Source organism: Labrus bergylta, chromosome 24 (genome assembly GCF_963930695.1).
Source record: "Labrus bergylta chromosome 24, fLabBer1.1, whole genome shotgun sequence".
In the NCBI taxonomy this organism is placed as follows: Eukaryota; Metazoa; Chordata; class Actinopteri; order Labriformes; family Labridae; genus Labrus; species Labrus bergylta.
In genome coordinates this window covers 2086186-2107993 of record NC_089218.1, presented here as the reverse complement: position 1 = coordinate 2107993, position 21808 = coordinate 2086186, and the positions used below count along the sequence as shown (strand labels likewise).

General features: G+C 41.6%; 2 protein-coding genes across 5 annotated transcripts; one reads left to right on the top strand and one right to left on the bottom strand.

Annotated features, from left to right (window-relative positions):
* Positions 1-386: 386 nt before the first annotated feature.
* LOC110002583 (ubiquitin-protein ligase E3A-like) lies at positions 387-12514 on the bottom strand. Its single transcript, XM_020658209.3, has 11 exons — positions 12204-12514; positions 11522-11566; positions 9416-9723; positions 7403-8655; positions 7169-7313; positions 5956-6161; positions 5710-5874; positions 5402-5557; positions 5227-5300; positions 4913-5056; positions 387-4690 (listed from the first exon to the last, which is right to left on the bottom strand). The coding sequence occupies exons 1-11, from the start codon at positions 12278-12280 to the stop codon at positions 4570-4572; spliced, it is 2694 nt and encodes an 897-aa protein (XP_020513865.2). The 5' UTR covers positions 12281-12514; the 3' UTR covers positions 387-4569.
* Positions 12515-14549: 2035 nt separating this feature from the next.
* Positions 14550-21161, top strand: ddx4 (DEAD (Asp-Glu-Ala-Asp) box polypeptide 4). 4 transcript variants are annotated; one of them, XM_065952244.1, is made up of 24 exons: positions 14559-14666; positions 15243-15324; positions 15469-15500; positions 15601-15649; positions 16499-16531; positions 16603-16656; positions 16960-16980; positions 17067-17129; positions 17255-17299; positions 17473-17499; positions 17603-17665; positions 17800-17832; positions 17913-17948; positions 18032-18067; positions 18173-18315; positions 18522-18674; positions 18758-18912; positions 19162-19291; positions 19373-19539; positions 19634-19779; positions 19996-20095; positions 20178-20448; positions 20559-20654; positions 20734-21161. In XM_065952244.1, exons 3-24 carry the CDS (start codon positions 15480-15482, stop codon positions 20812-20814), a joined length of 1923 nt encoding a protein of 640 aa, XP_065808316.1. In that variant the 5' UTR covers positions 14559-14666; positions 15243-15324; positions 15469-15479; the 3' UTR covers positions 20815-21161. The 4 variants fall into 4 exon arrangements, with proteins under 4 accessions (XP_065808317.1, XP_020513871.1, XP_065808316.1 ...); XM_065952243.1 differs by having other exon boundaries at positions 15243-15328; XM_065952245.1 differs by lacking the exon at positions 15243-15324 and having other exon boundaries at positions 14550-14666; positions 16499-16525.
* The last annotated feature ends 647 nt before the right edge of the window (positions 21162-21808 follow it).

The window sequence follows — 21808 nt, the reverse complement described above, 5'->3', positions numbered from 1 at the left end:
TGAATCCTCAAAATGCTACAGCCAGAGGTGCTTTTATTTTTAAATCGTGCATCTTGTTCAGCGTAGAAAACCTTTGACCTTTAAGGAAGGGAAACAAGTCTCTCCATTGACTTCTACTTCTTCATGTTAGTGGTTGGGTAAAGTTGAGTTTTTATCTTTAGCTCAGTCCTTTTAAATTCTGATCTCATGATGTAACCAAGTCAGGGCGAGGGAGAGTGCTGACGGAAAGACAAGGGTCATTTAACTTGGAGTCAAGAATCGATGAGGTCAAAGGGCTCCAGCAACACGTAGTATGAAAAACATCTTTAACAAATAAGATCAACGAGAAATAGTATGACAAAAAGGAACCTGCAGACAAAAAAATCAGGACAATCAGGCAACACAAGTTGGAAAAAAGCAGTCATCTTTATTTAGCATGTTTCACAACACTGAGTACTTTAGCCGTTCATCAGTTTGTATCTTTGAGAATGTAACCGCGGAGTCAAACAAATCGATGAAAACTGCTTCCCTTTCCAAATCAGGTCGTTCACCGTTTACCTTCACTGGGCTCGGGAGCCCGTTCACATGTCCAGGTGAGCAGCAGCATCTTCAGCATTACAAAACACAGGTACAGAGAAAACAGCTGAAACCAGACCTCGGCTCAATAACAGTTGTCGGTGGTCCTTCGACTTTTGTTTCAACCTTCACAGAGTTCCCCAACAGTCCTTTGTTAGTCTGAATTTTCAGGCACTCTTTGCACTGTCCAAAGTGACTCCAATGGAGGCTAAAACAAGCAGCAAAAGGGGGTTCTCCAACATCATTTTGCCCAGGTCTGGCTGAAACCATGAAGATGAAAAAGTAAGGGTGATGAAACAGAAATAAAAACGGCTCAGGGTTGCTGTGTTACCGGGGGTCTGAGCACCGTCTTTATCATTAGTGGCATTTTGCAGACACCAACGGCGAAGCCTCTTTTGACGCACCACTCGCTTAAACTCCCCTACAAGGATGTATTCTGTGTCTGAGGGTCCTGGTTTAAGAAAACTGTTTTCTTTGATAATATATGTACTCGATTACTTCAACTTCATACCACATCTCTTGTTTTTATGTAGCAGCAGATTAAGTTTAAAAGCTGTTATCACATAACCACAAAGAAATGGACATCGCCTCCATGGCTACAAATGGATGCCAACGCAGGAGAGCCTGCATTCTTACTAATGGCCAGCAGGGGTACGCCTTAACTAGATTCAAATATGAGTCAGATTGGAAAGAAGTCTTTTAGAAAATGAGCCTGACGGAGGGTAAAAGAGGTTTGTGTTTAAAGTTACTCTACGGTTCATCTTCTTGCAGAATTTCACACCGTAGCAGTAAATTAGGGATGCATCATGCAAACAGAGATAGTGCTAGCCAATGACTTTGCATTTCTCTAAACCCCTAGTTCCTCTGCTGCCTAATCATATAGTCCGAATTCGGTCTCTTTTGGCGCCAACAAAACAATATGGCGATGGCCAGAAGCAAGCTCAAGGCGATGACACTAAGCCAAAACCAATCGTTGACTTGATGGTTGCTACGGCATGTGATAACAGATAGTGTTCAAAGATGGTCTTTTGGTGTCAGATATGATTTGCACCTCCATATTCCAGGAGCGTCTATTTCTCCGTCCTCCCCCCTCCAGTTTTAAATAAGTGGTTAAAATAGTGTGGTAAAACTGAAGCTGGTTTTAGGACCGATCAGGGTGTTGGATGATTTCTGCTGCTTGCCCTAACACGCTCGGTTGTCGGTGTAGACGTTTGAAGCAGCTGAGTTGGAAAATGAAAAAGAAATCATGGCCGAAACAAACAAAAAAACAAAACAAAGGAGACCCAGGTAGGTTGTTTGAAATAAAAAAAAAAATCCTTTAAACCAGTGAATTGATTCTGTGCAAGAACATCATGCAGATATCACTCCAGTCCTTTACAAGTACAGACGATTCTACTGAACAAAAAAAAAATAATTGAAAAAAATACAAAACATCTTCCTGTTCTGTGGAGACGTGATTTCACAGCCGATATTCAAATATAAGTTGTTTAACAAAAAAAAGTGCAATTAAACGCTAAAGTCAGACTTTTCCGTAGACAGTGGTTCCACCCGTTACAATTTAACGAACGAGACAGATTTAAGAATCTGCTCACAGTGATGATGTGCCCTCTCGCCCCCCCACAGGAATATTGATCTCTGATACGACACGAGTAGTCCAGGAAGTTATTATCTTACCTGAGAGATGAGGCAAAGGGACACATCTTTGTTTTGTTTTTTTAAATATATATGAAAACCGCATTTTTTTTATACACATTTTAGGGTCTAAATGTTGATTTCTTCCACCTGCAGCAGCGAAACAGGCTGTGATTGGCTGCAACACAATCCTGCAGCCAATCAAAGTGCATCCATCAGAAGTTGTTGTTTTTGTCCTTAACAGGCTCAAGTTGTTATTCGAAGTGTGTGACATCATTACAGGAAGGATCCCTGCACAGAGAGACCAAACTCCATTGACAAAAACAGTAATTTAACTTTGCAGAACACAAGAGTTGCAGGTGCATCGCTTCCTCTATTAGCTCGATTATTAATGTTGAGTTTGATCCAAAGCTACTCTTTAAATCATCAAAGTCACAAAATACAAATAAGTCAGATGTTAAGAAAGAGACAGAGCGTAAACTTCTGCGTTCTGCAAGATAAAATCTGCGTTTTCGTCAATGGAGTCTGGTGTCAGAAACATCTGTTACATCATTCTCTTCAAAGACTTTAAGTTTAACTTGCAAAGCTTTAGAGCTGCTGGTCTACATTGGTTTCAATCTGCTGGTTTGATTGTGCTAATGTGTGAAAAAACAACAACAACAACAACAACAACATGTGAAGGTTGGTGAAGACCAGCATGTTAAATGACTGTTTTTGTCAACGGAGTCTGGAGGCTTTGACGAGAAAACTGCAAATAGTTTCTTGTAGACTAGCTTAAATTAAAAGGTCTTATCTCTGCAGGGATCATGCATGTCATGTCGTCAACAATCAGGGCCTGTCAGGGACAAAAAGAAGAACATTAAGGATTGCGTCTTAGATATAAATCGTGCATTTTGCAGCTGCAGACTGGAGCAAATGCAAAAGCACATTTTCTGAAATGTGGAGCAGGGAGAGACGGAGAGGATGGACTTTTCTCATCATTGGGGGGTTTGTAGACCGACTAGAGACACATGTTAGTGTCAGGGTAAAATGGCAGAAGATGTGACCTTTAATCATTTAGATCCTAAAATGTGTAAACTATGACCCAGGTTGAAAAATGACCCTGAATAATGACGGGTGTCACAAAAAGCCAGATCAGAAATCTTTGTCAGCGGAAAAGAGTTAACGTTTGTGGAAACTTTCTTTCGGCGTTCTCGACTCGTTCCATATAAACGAGGGTCTTTACAGATCAGAGACTCTGCAGACAACACAAAGTGTTTCTCCTATCGACTGACGGTATTCGTTGGCACAAGAAGAGCTCTAAGCCTGTATCTGAGAACATCAGCAGTGACTGGTCTACCACTAGAGTACATCCTTTCGAAAAACGTTGCGCAACACGGCGCCGCAGCTCCGACCGCACTGGTTATATAAATACTGTTTTTATTTGATAGAATCGTCAACACAGGAAGACATGGAAATAAAAAGGTTGCAAACAATCATGGCAAACCTGCGGCCAAAAAACAAACATTCTGAAAATGTCTAAGTGCACTTACACAGCTCTGACATGGATTTGAGTCTAACCTGCAATGTGTGTGTGTGTGTGTGTGTGTATGTGTGTATGTGTGTGTGTGTGTGTGTGTGTCTCCTCCCAAAAGGAAAAAAGGCCTGAAGACAAAATAACCGCTCTTTGATAAAGGACCAAACGAGAGTTATTTCTGAATGCTTACCTTGATCATTAACGGTGGGGACATTAAGCGACGACTGAGTGGAATGGAGCTCTTTCTCTTTAGCGGGGGGGGGGGGATTAAAAACGACTACTCTACGACTAGATTTTCTCCGTGAATAGTCAGTGATCGAGCGTTCAGGGCTACTTTAACACGTTATTGTTCAATAAACGGGATTATATCGACTTCTTCATTTCAGCTTCGTCCCAAATTTACAGTTTAATATCAACCCTCCCCCTTTTCCCCCTTAAGCGGGGAAGCTATCACAACAGGCAGGCATGAAAAATAACCCATTTTAACCTTACAATAAATAATAAGGAAAATGATCCTCTCTATACACAGAAGAACAAAAAGAAGACGGGGAGGCTGCGGCACATTCACGTAAAGTGGATGTGGGGGGTTTGATCAGGAGGTCTCTGTGCTTACACTGACTGATGCGGGGATGATGCAGGCACAGTAGAAGAACTACTCGAGCGCTCTATTGGAAACTTTTCTCCTCTTTCCTCCTCTTTATTGACTTTTTTTTTTTCCTGGAAACATACTCTGCTTTGTCACCTGTTAAGATTGTGTCTGATAAAGGAGGGGCGGCAGGGCGGGGCAGGGGAGGGGGGGGGGGGGTTCATGGGCTTTCTGAGAAGAAGGAGTCCGTTTGCTGTGTGTTCTGAGCGCTCAGTGGGGCTCAGAGCATGCCAAACCCTTTGGCATAGGTGATGGCTTTCAGCAGTCTCTCCCTCAGCTTCTCCTTGGTGCTGTACTCGGGCAGCAGCAGCACGTTAAAGCAGGTGTGAGACGTCGGTAACCTGCGGAGGAGAGAGACGGCACACACCTTTCACACACACGACCATCAAACAGGAGGAACATGTTTGACAATGGTTTTTGTGAGAAACTTGGTGTGGATTTTGGCGCCCCCTTGTGGACATAATCATGCCTCCTTTGATTTTGGAGCTCATAAAGAGGCATCAGGCTTAAACCAGAGAGCCAGTCAGCTTTATGGTCACATAGAGAGTCTGTAGGCGTCTCACCTGTCTGTGTCAGGGCCGTTCTTGGCAATGATCATCTTCAGCTTGCCCAGCCCCCCCACAGGTGCTCGGTCAGTGCCAGTGGTGAACTGCAGGAAGAGCCGCTTCTGCTCCTCCCCGAACGAGTGCAACGTCTCCCAAAACTCCCTGCGAGGCGGGCACAGGTCCACAAAAAAAACAGTTTAAAATATAAAAGATTCAACACAGTCAAAACAGTTTACACCTCTCTACATTATTCCAACCTGCGTCCTGAGTAAACCTGCAAGAAACAACAGTTTAACAGACTGAATAAATAAGTAAAAACCGTTCTCTCTTACTTGATAATTCGAGAGTCTCTGTTGTAACCTCCGTCATATTCTGTCGTTTCTTCAAGTGCTAAAAAGTCCAAGTTCTGCAGGATGTGACAGAGACAGAGCATGCGTTTAAGATAAGATTAAAGCACAATGAAATGAATTATTAAACATATTAAAATGTGCAGGAAAGAGGTCTGACCCTGCTCCCACAGATGAGGAGCTCGATCTCCTCCGGTCTGAAGAGATATTTGAGCGGCGACTCGTTGGTGACCATGTGGAAACCTCTCCTGAATGCTTTGAACTGTTTCTCCACACTTTTGTTCAGCATGTACTCCGCGTACTGGGCCACAAACTCCTGCACACACACACACACACACACACACACACACACACAACATTTTGCAGAGAATCAGGAAAGTGCAGTAAGAAAGCATGGCAACGGTTGTAAGTCCCGCTAATGTGACATGAAAATGAGAGATAGAAACGTTTTAACGCCCTTTTTCTCACCTTCCTGTTCTCGTTTGTGACGGGAATCTTGTCCCCGTTTTCCCTTAAATCGTACATGAGAGGGTTCCCGAACAGATCCGTCTGTGAGATCTGAAACGTGATCATCATGTCCTCCTCTACGCTTCCCTCGTAGTCCATCAGCTCGTTCAGACTCTGGTGCAAAACCTTCCGGACACAGCGAGAAGTTAAAAATCATTCATTGCTCCCGTTATTTTGCAAACAGATGAAATGCGTTTTCTCTCTCACCGGGTTAGCGTCAGCGAGGTCCCTGAAGGTTCCTTTCTTGCCCATGAGCTTCCTGTAGACGACCATGGGGAAGTGGACGTCCAGGATGCAGTTGTTGTAGATCGCCAGGCCGAGCACGATGCCGATCAGAGTGTACTGACCCTCGTTTTCAAACGATGACGCGTTGAACCAGAAGAGTTTGGTGCGCTCGTCGTATGTGAACATGCCTGCAGGAGGAAAATTAAATTAAAGATTTTCATCAGGCTTTAACAGGTTAACCCTGAGACTCAGGCGTTCCATATGGCGAGCTCATTCTTCCTAGCGGTTTTCAAAGCGCTATTTTTGAGCAGCACTTAAAATATGGATTCATAAAATGTTGTCAGAGTGCTGAAGCTGTGAGCGCTCAACGTCATACATTCATCTCAAACTGAAAGTACATGTTCAAGGTTAGCATCATTCCCCCGCCTGTAATGTACTAACTCAAGTTATAGCCACACACACACATACACAGAAAGTGAATAATTATACAGCTCACTTCAGGAGAAATCAGCTTCGTGTTCACTTCTGAGTAAAGAGGCTTTTCATGAAAGCGGCCTTCAGTGCCACACACGTTCTGCTGAATAGAAAAAGTGTCCTCGCTGCCCCCGCGTCTCAGGAAATAAGCCGGTCGGTGAAACATTTTCATACCAACCAGAAGTAAAAACCATCCTGCAGATTCTTTGCAGCCCCGGTGATGTGGGATACAGGTCTGTATGCTTTAAAACATCTGCAACACGAGCGACGGTCGCTCACTGAGAAATACTTTCATAAATCAATTTTACATTAAACAATCTGTGGAGACTGAAGAGAAGCAGCCAGCAGACGTTTGTGTGTGTGTCCCACACTGACATAGTTAAAGGTACAAGTGAGGATAATAGATCTCCTTTAAATGATCAGAGACACATACTGTTTGTTTGGCACTGACTCAACTTAGGGGCTAAAAACGAGCTGACAAACTCGACAAAAGAGTGAAATTTAAAGATGACGTTGGGAAGCTGTTGATACACCCCGACCCCGATTTTCTTCCTGCATCATCTCTCCTCAGATGCTCAATTTGGTTCTAAATGAGGAGGCAATGTGGAGACGCTGAGCTTGATAGTAACAACGTTATTCAGTCAGTATCATAAAAGTATGAAAGTAGATAATTCTTCTTCATTGACCTTTAATCGATGTTAGCGGTTGTGTGTTTTCTTACCGATATCCGGGTTGAAGATTTCCTCCACCACCAGCTGAAAGAACTCTTTGGAAACGCCTCCTTCATCGACACCTTGTTCTCCTTCAAACTCCACGTACAGCTGCTTCTTCAAGTCTGCAGGATTCTCCATCGCGATCATTTCCAGCTGGAGAGACGCACGACACAAACACATCAGCGCCACAAACCAGACACGTTCAAAAAAAGGGATCAAACTGCTGACCAGCGAACACTTACCCTGACCAGGGCGTCGTCGATGATGTGGTCTCGCCGCACTTTGAGCCTCAGGTACGGGTTGAGCTGCTGACCCTGCACCAGGCTGTAGAGCACGGTGATCCGCCGCTCGCTGTACATGCGGATGCGGTTGTCGTAGTACAGACCGAGGTTCTTTGTGACGGCGTTGAGGATAAAGGGGCAGGTCATGAAGGAGAACTTGTTTTCAGTCTCGACCTTAAAGAAAGTGTAGTCCTTGTCCATCTCCAGCACGTCGTTCAGCGGCTCGTTCACAAACTCCTCGAAGGGAATGAGCGGCCGCCGGCAGTCGTTGGTGCGGATCCCTAACTCCGTCTCCAGCGGGTCGACTCGGGGGCCCTTCTTGTTCCGCCGCTCCTCCCCCAGCAGCTCCTGTAGTGTGAGCTCGCTGGACTCCGGGATCGGCTCCTCGTCCTCTTCCTCGTTGTGCTCGACGTCGAGGTCGCCGCCCAGCACGTTTGCATAGTAGACGATCTTCAAGCACTTTGTGGCCGCTACCACCGCGTCGTCGTCGTTGACCAGGTTGCGGCTGTTGAACTCGTTGCTGATGACCTTGTACGTGATGAGCTGCTGGAACGTCTCCACCATCCGCCGGATCTGCTCGGCGCCGTAGTGCGACCACAGGCGTGCCAGCTTGGCCAGGGCCGGCAGCGGGAGTTTGCTCATGGCCTTGCAGAACTGCGGCAGAGCGATCTCCAGGTACTCGGGGCTGTGCAGGTTGTTGTTCTCCATGACGATAACAAACAGGTTCAGGTAGTTCTGGTCTCGTGAATACACGTTGTGGTACGTCAGGTCGCACTCTACGTTAGGCGAGAGGTAGACCAGTGCATTCAGGAAGGCCGCTTCTATCTTCTCATTGGACAGCAGGCGCTCGTAGACCCGCCGCACGGCTTCGATGTCTACCGACACCTCGTCAGGAGCCAGCTTTTGGACATCGTTTTCCCCCGAGGAGCCCTCGCCGAGCCGTGACGATGAAGAGGAAGCAGGGGAGTCCTCCTCCATCGCTGTGGCTGAGCAGGCGGCGGCCTCCTTCTCGTCCTCGTCCTTGTCCTCGTCTTTACCCTGAAGGGACTTGAGCTCCTCCTTGGTGTGCGGTTTGGGCCTCCTGAAGCTCTGAACAAGACCCTCGGCGCTCGAGAACACCCGGCCGATCACCCGGATCAGAGGGGAGTAGTCCTCCTTCTCTCCGCAGATGTCCAGAATCTCGTACACTTTTTCCTCCGTCAGGTAATTCACATCTAAAAACACGATCAAACATCAAACTGTTAAGAATGTCAACACTGGATCCTGACAACATTAAAGTTCATAAAGAGGATACATTTAAATTTATACATCAAACAGCCTTTCACACGGCAGATTTAGAAACCACAGCGAGTTTGTCTGCAGATTTTTTTTGCCCTTTGCTGCATGTGAACCCCGCTCTCTCCTCCCAACATTTCATGTCTCTTTGGTGTCTTCATTATAGAGACAGGATAGTCGACAGAGTAGGAAATCAAGGAGAGAGAGAGAGTGAGTAGGGGAGGAGCCACAGGTCGGATTCAAACCCGGGCCGTGCAGACACTTGAAGCACATGCTTATAAACTTTAATCTAAAGTGAAACTAAAAAAATAACAAATTCAAATTTTTAAAATAAAAAAAATAAAATTCGAAGGCACACAGAGCAGTAAATTAACAACAGTGCAAGTACGAAACATTTTAACCTAAATATAAAGTGTCAATTTAAATACAACTTAAAGCTTAAACTTAACTTAAAAATACAAAATATAAAAAGAGTAGATATAAGTGGACAGTGATCGGACTAACAGACGTAAACAGTAAACGAGAAATAAATATATATATACACAGAACTATGTGCAAGTAGGCTAAATACTAAATGATAAGTTATAAGGTGCATGGTGAATAATGGAACAACAGAACTAATATAAACAATATAACTGTAAAGGTAAAAATGAGATAAACATCTGCAGCAAAGATATTTGTATTGTTATAAACTCTCACCTTTAAAGTTGTCCCGTACAGAGTGGACGTCTTTATGGTTCATCTTACTGTTGCTGCAGGCGGAGTTACTGTGAGCGCCGCTGCTCTCCAGGTACGCCGAGGCGGTGCCTTTCTTTGACGGGTGGGGGTCGCATAGCTTAGCGTTCCCCTTGTACAGCTCCAGGGCTTTGACCGCCGCCGCATTGTTATCCATGCGGTTGAAGCCGACTGACGAGGCACACCAGGAGTTGGAGCATGACTCGGTCCCACAGCCCTCCGTTAACTGGTGGTAGTAGCGCTCTATCAGATGTTTGGCAGCTGCTCGCTTCCTGCGGTAAGAAGTAGATAGATATATAGATACTTTATTGATCCTGAGGGAAATTACAAGACGTACATGACATGAAACATTTGTTACAAATTAAGCCGCAAAAAAAGCTGCAAAACCGACGCCCCCCCTCCCCTCCCATACCTATATATTAACCTGAAAAAATATTTAAAGAATCCCCCTAGATGAATCAAACTTAAACTGTGCAATTAAAAATAGACTTACACAAGAAATGTACATAACCCGTGCAGGGATGAAAAATATATGTGTGATTTAAAGCATAGAAAGTGAGGCATGACAAGTTAGAGGTACGTTAGAATCCCATTTGAACATCATTAACAGCAGCTGGAGCACAATGGGATTAGCAGGGGTGACCAGATTGATTACCATGTTTACAATTTAGGAATTACTGAGCAGTTAAAACCAAACACCGTTCGTATTTAAGGGGATTTCAAATACTCGGCACTGAGAACACTGAGGTTGTAGCCATGTTGGTGAAAGAAAGAAAAACTACAGACACTATAAACAAAGGATGAGGGAGAGAGCACCGTCTAAAATATGATGTCAAATAAGCAAATTTAATGAATGTATGCATGTGTCTCTGATTGTGTGGAGTCTTTTTGGTTATGCCCATCTTTTCTAGAGCGCTTTAAGACTGCAGGTCACACCTACACACTCACACACTGAGGTGAGACGAAGCAGCAGGAGTAACTTGGGGATAAGTGTCTTGCCCAAGGACGCATCGACATGTAGCTTGGGATCGAAACCTGACCTTCCGGTTGAGAGACAACCGACTCTACCAACTGAGCCACAGCCGCTCACATGCTACTGCATGTTCCTTTATACCCAACATAGAGGACTCATCATAATTATATTGCAATTGCAAATAGTCCACTATAATCGCACAATTCCACCAAATCGTGCAGCACTAGTTTCTACATATTTTGATCTTTATTATGACTTGTATCATTTCAAAGTTTAAAATTATTGTGTTGGGACGATCCTACTTCAAGAGAAACAAAATCCATGAGGCAGGAAGAAAAAGTAAAAGCAAACTAAAGTAGAAGTTGACAACGACGCTGTTCATCTCCTTACACTGGCTCCCAGTTACTGCTCACATCAAATTTAAAACTCCGCTGCTCGCTTACAAAACAGACACAGAAACGTCTCCTCCTCACTTTAACTCTCTGATCCAGGTCTACACTCCCCCCCCCCCTCTACGCTCTGCCAATGAAAGGCGTCTGATCCAACCTTCACAACAGGGTCCTAAGTCTCTGACTAGACTCTTTTCTCTGTCGCCCCCCGGTGGTGGAATGAACTTCCAAACTCCATGTGATCTGCAGAGTCCCTCTGCACCTTTAAGAAAAAGCTAAAGACCCAGCTCTTTCATGAATACCTACTAACTTAATGATGATGGTCTCCATATTATTGATGATGATGATGGTAATGACGATGGTTTTTGTTTGATAACGACGACTTATAAGATGGTTTCTATACTGATTAGAGCTCTCAACAACTGCCCTCAATGTTGTGCTTTGCCTCTGGTCACTTCCTGTCTGCACCTGTGTGTCCAATCAGACTCAAAGCTGATCGTTTGCTCTGACTCACATTGTTCCCTTTTTTCTAGATCCTTGCTTGTGTTGTTCTTACTCTCTGATGTACGTCGCTTTGGATAAAAGAGTCTGCTAAGTGAGTTGTAGAATTGTAGAAGTGACCTGAGTGACTGTGGTAAAGGGTTAGTCATAAATACAAGCTCACAGATTCTCACACGTGTCATAAAATAAAAAAATAGTTCGACTTACATTCGGCTTGCTTCTGGGTTTTCTATTTCAGGCTCCTCGTATTCTCTAATTCAACAACAAAAACAGAACAATTAGAAACACAGAGGTCACAATGTGCTGCACTGACAGGTGCATCACAACTATCCCACTGACTCTCTGTTGGTTGCATTTGGGGAATTTAAGCAGAAATTGCACATTTTTTAAATTGCATTTTCACACAAGCAGGATAAAGATGACATGCTGCAGGAAAAGCAACATTACAATAAATGTCTTGCAGCAGTCAGATGAGCTTTGCAGAGATTGGGGTCACAGTCAGGTTATGTTATCTTCCTAAATGTGCAGTCATAGTTATTAAAAAATACATTGCAAAGGATTGGAAATACAAAATCTATTAAAAAAAACATAATTACAGGGGGGGAAAGAGGAGGAGAAATGTCAGAGCTGCACAATCTGACGCTGACTTAGCAAGCTAATATAGCAAGTGCTATCTTACTAGCCTTGGCCTTCATATTTACACAAATATTTATCTAACAAATTACATTTACAGAGTGATAAAAATCTTAAATATATTATCTGATCATTTAAGCGTTCGTTTTGCCTAGAAATATTTAAAAAACAGCGAATCGGTGGCAGCCACACAGTTAGCATTCGCAGCTAGTTAGCTCTGGTAGCATCCCCGGTTGTTTCCTGATGCCGTGCCCACCTTTGTGATGCTTCCGCGGGGCTGCTCTCGGCCTGTGGTGGCGCACACTCACGGTCCTCCTTCTCGTCGGGATTCATACGAGACTTTATCCTCAGTTTGTTTGTAATCCTGCTGCTGTTTGTGAACGTATCGAGTCCTCCGCGGGTTGATAATAACTCGAACAGCTGGATGATTTAAGTGGAGACGAGCGGCGATGAAGGATTTGTTAAACCGAACTTCATTCACGGCCTTCCCGCTGCGGGCTCTCTCCTCTGCCGGAGTTCCTCTGCCATCTTGACTTCACCATTAGCCCAGACATCCCACAATGCATTGCGAGCTGGCTACATGAGCTGCTGGAGTGGATCATCACCAAACGCTCCGAGGAGCCGGACTCATAAGAATAAGACGCGTAAGAATAGAATAGATGTTTATTCCCCTTTGCACAGGTACGGAGGACTAAAAGTGCCAAAATGAAATATATAAATATCTAATTAATTAAATCATTAAATGTGTCATCAATTATTTAATATTGGAAATAAATCAACAAATGTATAAATAAATATATAATTATTTAATATTAGAAATAAATCAACAAATGTATAAATAAATATATAATTATTTAATATTAGAAATAAATCAACAAATGTATAAATAAATATATAATTAATTAAATCATTAAATGTGTCATCAATTATTTAATATTGGAAATAAATCAACAAATGTATAAATAAATATATAATTATTTAATATTAGAAATAAATCAACAAATGTATAAATAAATATATAATTAATTAAATCATTAAATGTGTCATTAATTATTTAATATTGTAAATAAATCAACAAATGTATAAATAAATATAAAATTATTTAATATTGTAAATAAATCAACAAATGTATAAATAAATATAAAATTATTTAATATTGGCAATAAATCAACAAATATATAAATAAATATATAATTATTTAATAACACATGCATTTAATTAATTAAATAATTATATATTTATTTATATATTTGTTGATTTATTTAATTTATTTAATCATATATTTAATTTTGGCACTTTTAGTCCTCAATAGATACAGGACAAGTACAGGTACATTGGAATTCTGGTGCGTTTCTCCCTAAGTCAGCTTCTACAAAAAAAAGTTAAAATTATATATAAAATAGAATAGCATTGTAAGAAAAAAAGAGTGCAAACACTGTACAATGAAATGAAAATGTAAATATGTTTTCTTATTCCACTTATTATCTCTTATTGTACCTGAGGTTATTGCACACATATTTTTCACATTATATAATTGCACTGTTTTTTGTTTTTAAGGTTAATATTGCACACTTGTATTGCACGGTGAGGTGGTCAACTGTCCATTTAGTCTGTGAGGTGTCTTAATGTCCTGTGCTACAAGTCTCATGGCAGCAGGGAAAAAGCTGTAGTGGTAGCGGGCCTTGTGGGTGGAGATGCTCTCTGGCCTGTGATGTCGCATTACACCAAAGCTTAGTGATTAAAAAATAATCATAATTATATTGATTATGTGGACATCTGAATTTCATGCATATTCATGCATTTTAAAGAACAGTTGAATTTAGGTATAAACATTTGAATACTAGTCAAAGTCAAAGTAAACTTTATTGTCAATTTTAAAATATGCCAGACATACAGTGGAATCGAAATTGCGTTTGTCTCCGTCCCACAGTGCAATACAAGCAAGAACATAACAAATGCAAAATACTAAAAATAATTAAATACAATTCAACAGAAAAGAACCCATATTGCACGATACCCAACAGACCATATATAACCCGACCATCACAAGAACCATCATAAGAACCCAGGAAACACAAGAACCCAACAACATGAGCTGAGACCAAGAGGACCAAAGATTTAAAAAGATGTAAGAAACTAAAAGAGCTAAAAGCAAATCAAAAGACAACAGCAATAAGAAGGTAAGAGCAGTAAAAGAAATAGAAACAAGTGGTTAAAGGATCAAAAAACCCAAAACTATAATATTCATAAAATAAAAAGTAAATATAAATGTGAAAAATAAATAGACAAAGTAAGTAAGATAAGAAATTACCAAGTTAAAACATAAGAGGAGTTAAGCTAAGAGCATAAATAAAATAAAAGTAAGAAGTAAAAGAAGATAAAAATAGTAAAACCCCCCGAAATTACTTAAAAATGACATTTTAATAATCTTTTCATAATAATACGAATCAATTAATTGAGGTTAATAAAATAACTGAAAAGTTGATTTCAGAAGGCATAAACTTAGACCACACCTAATATTTATTCACACTAATTTTAATTTAGTAATATTTTAAAAGTAGCCGTGTTGGGCGGGAAAGTCGCTGAACTGGCAACCCGTGCTAGCTGTACGACGCATGCGCAGTGCAGAGTGCGCACTAGCCCTTGACCACGAGCAGCGACGTGAGGGAGAGCAGCAGCGCCAAGAGGGAGAAAACTAGCAACTTCTACGTTTACTAAAGTATGTTTTTATCGTGTTAGTTAGTAGATTTGAGCAACTGTATCATTTCTTTAACCACTTTGAGAAAATAGTAACTATATCAAGCTATTATTTCACGTTTTATCCTTACGCTAATTCATGCTAGTTAGCATTTGCACCGTGGGCTGCCTCTAGCATGGACAGGTGTCATTTATCATTTATCGTTTCAAAATCTATTTTAACCCCCTTTTCTAATGTAGTTAGATAAATGAATCAACTGTTTAAGTTTGTGTTGCTAATTGGGGGCTATTAAAATAAGAGTAAAATCTATTTTACCGGGGTTTTTTTCAGACTTAACTGGTTTCTGTGTGGTCCTGAAGTGCCGAACATCGCAGGTCTACGCATGCGCAGCGCCGCTTCTACACGGGTAGCAGTTTTTGTCAGAACACCTGCCAGAACGCTAAGTAGCCACGGCATGGTCCAAAAACCGATATTTGCGAAAAGAAAATTACCTTAAGAACACCTTTTAAACTGTCGCATCTTTTGAAGTAGATGTAGTTACTGTTACGTGTTGTATTAAGTTGGATTTAGAGCGTTTTTTGGTTGTTTTTTGTAAAGCTTTAGGAGGAGGTTAGCTCGTTTGGTTGAAGAACACGAGGTCTCATGGGCGCCTGAAAACCAGCTTTGCCAATTTATTTTCGTGGGTAAACTTATTTTTTATTTGGCATAAGAAAATGGACATAATTCAACAAAGATGCAGCTTTGTCCTCACGTTTGTACTTTTAATTTGCATTTTAGACGAATTTATACATATTAATGTATTTCTCTAAATGTTTTTCTTTAGACTGAGCAAAAATGGACGACTGGCAAGAAGAGGTAAGCTGGTTTGATTGCAAAGCATCGACATAATTTATTTTTGTAATTACATTCTTGTATTGGTTTAATGATTAACACCTGATATTAATTAATTTCACAGGGACCTTCCACTAGCACTGCTGTACAGTCCAGCCACACTTCAAGTGAAGGTATAATCTGCTTCCACATTTAAAGTTTTAAAGCACAAAATTGCTGATTAAATGTTTGTGATATCCAATTTCATGCACGATATCTGTTTAGATTAAATATAATTGTGCTTAATTTGTCTGTACTCTTCTGTTATATTAAAAAGCCCATATTATGCCCTTTTTGGGGTTTGTATATTTAATCTATGTACCACACTGTCTGCTCTGATTGGTCTGCCGATCCGCTCTGTCGTTACTGGTCAGTTCCTCAGCATGCGTCTTAGAAATTACAACATGAGCTGCTGGGCCACAACGACACAATGGACTTAGATGAGTGATCTCACACTGACAAAGACGCCACACTGACAAATTTTTATCGAGGGGGGCTAGAACCGAGCGTTACATGCCGCTAACAGGAGGACGTAGGAGAAGCCGTGTTTCTGCGGACTTTGCATTTTTGCACATAGATGTGCCTAAACATGCACAGGACACTTGGAAAACACACTAAAGAGCATATAAAACCAGAAAAAGCCTAATATGGGACCTTTAAAACCTAAGTTAATTGCCCAGGCTTTTATTTTCTTTAGTCTAATGTCTTAATGCCTTTATTTGGGACGGACGTCAATAAATCACTTTCAAACAGAACGTGTACACATCAAATATGGGAAGGACTATGAAACTGTAAATCGTCTATGTGTGGGAAACACTGTCCAGAGATGTGTGCAATGTAAACGTGATCATCCTGCCTCTTCATCATCCACTGACTGAAATCACTTCCTGTAGCCGAGGACACACAGAGTTCAAGTGGTAAGAATGAGTGGACGAATGTGTCAGTAATGTTGATGCATAATGAGTTGAACACTTCGCTTTTAGGCACACAAGGAAGCTCCTGGAACTCAGGTGGAGGTAATTATAGAGTAATTTTGCTCTTTGAACCGAGAGGACATTCATGAAGCATTGTTTTATGTTTTCTCCAGGTTTCGGAGGACGAGGCCGCGGCAGAGGGGGAGGATTTAAAAGCTTCTCCTCAGGTGCCTGTTCATGTTGTAAAATGAAGTTAAAAGTGACAGAACATTTATAAAGTGTAATATTTTAGAATTTGGACTTGTATTAACTTGGGTTATGCTGCAAAGGTTAATTGATTAGTTGTTTAATCTTAAATGGATCAAGTTTTATTTAAAATATTTTGAGGAATGTAAAGTGATTCTCTGATTTCAGCGTCTTGTCTGAGTATTTCCATCCTCAGACGTTAAACATTTGAACCAGGCTATGGGGTCAAGTGTACTCAGATCCAGGTCACAAGTGTGAATCTTAATTTGTGTTTTGTTTCATAGGTGTTGAGGAGAACGGAAATGGTAAGCATTGGTAATATTCAGTGAACGTGTGTCTGTTGAATAATGAATTCCTCATCAAATGAAGTCAAACATTTTGTTCTTTAAAGATGGAGACAGCTGGAAAAACTCAGGTGGAGACAGAGGAGGATTCAGAGGTAGAGGAGGCAGAGGTGAGACTAAAAGTATCCTGAGTAAGACGAGGAGAGCAGCTCATTAAATTTACTTTTGAGATGTTTAAAACAAATAACGTTAATGTGGCTGTTAATAAGGTCTAAAAGGATGTTTGCTCTCTCAGGGCGCGGCAGAGGATTCGGTGGAACAGAATGCAATGACTTCAACGGTAATATTAAATACACAAAATGCACTACACCACTGCCTCTCCGACTCTCCATAGGAAGTGAATAGAAAGAGTTAAGACGCTATCAGATGTCGGAACCAGTGGAGCCGTACTCTTAAGAGTGTTAAACCAGCCAAATGCATTTAAATGATCTTTGCATGAATTATACTTTGCAGGAGACGATGAAGAAGCCCGTGAAAACAGTGAGTGCATGCTTTCTGATTTTTTTGCAGCTACAAATGCAAACCAAATTAGGAAGCACAATTATCCTGCTGTATGTGAATGTTTGTATTTTTTTCTGAGCAGGGTTTAGAGGAGGAAGTCGAGGAGGAAGAGGCGGCAGAGGAGGGAGAGGAGGATTCAGACAAGGTACTCACCCGTCATACTGATGCAGGAAAGCTCACTGCCTTATTTGTGTTCTCAAATATGTTTAAAACTTCAGTAATCCATTCTGGTTTTAAAATATGAAGAGCAGATTATTAATGAGCGATGTTGTGTTGAAGATGGAGAATCAGGAGGCTTTGGAGGAGGAGGAGGTAAACTAAACATAATTTCACCTTTTTTGGAAAAGGAATTACTTCAATTTATCAACTTCAAATGATTTTTATCTTTGTAGGTTACCGCGGCAGAGACGAGGAGACCTTCGATAAAGGTTGTCATATTTTCTAATTTTCTTCTCTGATTGATTTGAAATGTTTGACTGATAGTTGTTGTTTTTATTCCCATTGTGAACAGGGGATGACAAAGAGAATAAAGATGGCAACGAAGAACGTAAGTTAATCAAACAAAATTAGACTTTGTGTTTTAATCCTGCAGCTGGATCAGGCTGAGTCCTCTCGCGTGCACAGTGTGAAGGTCTGTTCTTCTGACGTGCAGGGCCAAGGGTGACGTATGTTCCCCCAACGCTACCCGATGATGAAGACTCAATTTTCGCCCACTACGAGAAGGGCATTAACTTTGACAAGTACGATGACATCATGGTGGATGTCAGTGGGTCAAACCCACCTCAGGCAATCATGGTAAGGAAAACGTATAATTCCAAGACGAGGAGACCTTTTCGATGTCCATGAAACTGTTTTATACAATTTGCTGCTCCAAAATAATGTGGGAAGGATTAAACTTTTAAAGTTCTCCTCCAGGTTGCAGGATCGACGGGTCTTCTCCAACAGAAAGATGTTTTTCTTCCACGTTTATTCTAGTATTTGAACTATTTTTCCTCTCTTAGACTTTTGAGGAGGCAGCGCTGTGCGAGTCCCTGAAAAACAATGTCAACAAATCTGGGTATGTGAAGCCGACTCCAGTGCAGAAACACGGCATCCCGATCATCTCTGCAGGCAGAGACCTCATGGCCTGTGCTCAGACTGGATCCGGCAAAACGGTAAGGCGACGGGGGGGAGAATAACAAAAACTGATGTGAATGTTTTGCATAATGGCAGGGTTTAATTTGTATCTTCCCTCCAGGCGGCATTCTTGCTCCCAATTCTGCAGCAGCTGATGGCAGACGGCGTTGCAGCGAGTCAGTTCAGTGAGATTCAGGAGCCTGAGGCCATCATCGTGGCCCCGACGAGGGAGCTCATCAACCAGATTTACCTGGAGGCTAGGAAGTTTGCTCATGGGTATGTTCAGACTCAAGCTGCAACCTCTGATGTTAGAAAATATGAAGATGAATAGAAGGATGAGAGTTTGTACAATATGGCACAACCTGATTGACAGGCGGGCGCAGTGTTTATCAGGAGGCTTAAAACCCGCCTCTCTGCCTGTGGTGAGGTTGACTGAAAGTTAGAGATGTGATACGCCTTTGTACTTCCCTGCAAAGTTGCGCATCCTCTTGGCTTTTAATGCACGTCTCCTCTCTCTGTTTTCAGGACGTGTGTGCGTCCAGTTGTGGTTTACGGTGGCGTCAGCACCGGACATCAAATCCGAGATATCTGCAGGGGATGCAACGTGCTTTGCGGAACCCCGGGGAGACTTCTGGACGTGATCGGAAGAGGAAAGGTGATCTGAGAATCAGAGTTTTCAGTCCTTAAAAGGTAGAAGTTTTTAAATGCAGGAAACTTGACGTTTTATTACCTTCAGATTGGGTTGAGCAAGCTGCGGTACCTGGTGCTGGATGAGGCCGACCGCATGTTGGATATGGGCTTTGAGCCTGACATGCGCCGCCTGGTTGGCTCTCCTGGGATGGTGGACAAAGAGAGTCGTCAGACCCTGATGTTCAGCGCCACCTACCCCGAGGACATCCAGAGGTCTGCTCATCCATCAAACACTTTTTACTCCTCCTGGACGTGAGCTTTGCATGCGTGTGATTATTGACTTCTTTCTTTTTTTTTTAAATTACAGGATGGCGGCTGATTTCCTAAGGACGGACTATCTGTTCTTGGCTGTTGGCGTAGTGGGCGGAGCCTGCAGCGATGTGGAGCAGACGTTGGTTCAAGTCACCAAGTTCTCCAAGAGGGAGCAGCTCCTCGACATCGTGAAGACGACAGGTAAGCTGAAGTGTTGATAAGAAATGCAGTTTATCAGCGCATCAGGCTGTCTGAAGTAGTTCACGGTTTGATCCAGCAGAGGGCGCTGTCGGCTTAACTTGACCTAATGTGGCAAATGCAGCAGGGAGATGCAAACCCTAACCCACAGCGCTCTTCTCTCTTAAGGACTGGATTAAAGCTCTGATTAATTCATTTTACTGGCTGTTTTTTCTGCAGGAACGGAGCGCACCATGGTGTTTGTAGAGACCAAGAGACAAGCAGATTTTATCGCCACTTACCTGTGCCAGGAGAAGGTTGCGACCACCAGCATTCACGGGTGAGTGACCTGTCCATGAATCTGTTGACTCCTTGTTTCTTTTTTTTTTAAACATGGATTAATAAAATGTGTTTCCTCTCAGTGATCGGGAGCAGCGGGAGAGAGAGCTGGCTCTGTCGGACTTCCGCTCCGGTAAATGCCCGGTCCTAGTGGCGACCTCAGTAGCCGCCCGTGGTCTGGATATTCCAGATGTGCAGCATGTGGTGAATTTTGACCTCCCCAACAACATCGATGAGTACGTCCACCGTATCGGCAGAACTGGCCGCTGCGGAAACACTGGGAAGGCGGTGTCTTTCTTTGACACGGATAAAGACGGCCAATTGGCTCGCTCGCTGGTCACAATCCTGTCCAAGGTAAGAGCTTCTTTTTCTTTTTTTTTAACCACCCAAAGACTCAGACTGTTATTCTTAAGCCCACTATATCAGGATGAATCTTAATTTCTTTGTGTTTCTTTGATTGACAGGCTCAGCAGGAAGTCCCCTCATGGTTGGAGGAGTCTGCGTTCAGCGGCGGCGGTCCCGCTGGCTTTAAGAACTTTAGCTCCACGGACTCCAGGAAGGTAACCTGATCATTTCTAGTTTTAACGTATGATATTGTTTTTTCTATACGTCCTCAATGTGTCCTCACTTCGTCCTCAGGGTCAACATGGAGGATCTTTCCAGGACAACAACGTGCAGAGTCAATCCGTCGCTCCTGCTGACGATGAAGAATGGGAATAATGAGAATATTGTATTAACACACCCACACAGCACTGTTCTGAGTTATTTTTTTATTTTCTAATAGATGTTCAGCTTGTTTTAGTTGTGTCAGTGTTTTTGTTTGACTGTTTTAATTTTGTCTTGACTTGAGACAAAATAATGCTTAACAAGTGTGACAATCCTGTCTGACTGCACATATTGGAAGTTTGTTTTATTTTTTAATCACCTCTTTGATTAAAAAAGAAAAAAAAGGTTACTAAGGAAAACAAAGTGTCTGACCATAAAGTCAAATTTGAGAATGTCATATTCCAAATATTTGTTTCCTCCTTGGATAAAGAGAACTAATAAATGAATATTTGTTCAAAGCAGTCTACTTTTATTGTGAAATGTTTGGACAGCTCTATGTATAAAAATACATTTAAATAGAGTGAAATTTCTTTAATTTTTATGGATAAAAATTCAACATGCATTATAAATTCTAGTAAGATATTTTAACGTAAGTGATAATATTTGGTTTGAATTCTTAAGGTGAATAACCTGGTAAAAACAGTTTCTAAATAATATTAAAGATGGGGAAAATGTTACTGAAAGACCTTATTATACATTTCAAATGTAATAATTAACAAATGTAAATCTGGGCTTTAAAATAGTTAAAAGTTACCGTTTTACTATAAAAATGTTTTCGCCCCTGAAGTAGCTGTCTGCGTCACCATGGCAACAGCCAGTGGGGAAACCTTGGGAACGAGTTACGTTAGACGTAAAAAAAAAAAAAAAAATAGAGAAAGAAACGTGACTAGTTTAAAGTGAATTATTATAAGCAGTTTTCGTATTAATATAACTTCTGAATTTTTTTTTATCATATATACAAATGGAGCTTCCTGTTTGGTTGACTTGGTTTCCGTACATTTCCGTGCTGATTGTCGATATAAACTTAAAATATAATTACTGAAACTTGAATGAATTAAGCTTTATGTTTGATAATTAATAAACTTAAACTTTAATTTTATTTAAAAAA

Bases quoted from the DNA above. Each gene is read 5' to 3' on its own strand.
- LOC110002583 (XM_020658209.3), bottom strand. From the start codon at position 12,280: ATGAATCCCGACGAGAAGGAGGACCGTGAGTGTGCGCCACCACAGGCC. The intron at 8,656-9,415 runs GTGAGAGTTTAT...TCGTGTTTTTAG, and splicing joins TGTACGGGACAACTTTAAAG to ATGTGAATTACCTGACGGAG. The intron at 4,691-4,912 runs GTGAGACGCCTA...TCTCCTCCGCAG, and splicing joins AACGGCCCTGACACAGACAG to GTTACCGACGTCTCACACCT.
- ddx4 (XM_020658215.3), top strand. From the start codon at position 15,480: ATGGACGACTGGCAAGAAGAG. The intron at 16,532-16,602 runs GTAATTATAGAG...TGTTTTCTCCAG, and splicing joins CTCCTGGAACTCAGGTGGAG to GTTTCGGAGGACGAGGCCGC. The intron at 18,068-18,172 runs GTAAGTTAATCA...TCTGACGTGCAG, and splicing joins TAAAGATGGCAACGAAGAAC to GGCCAAGGGTGACGTATGTT.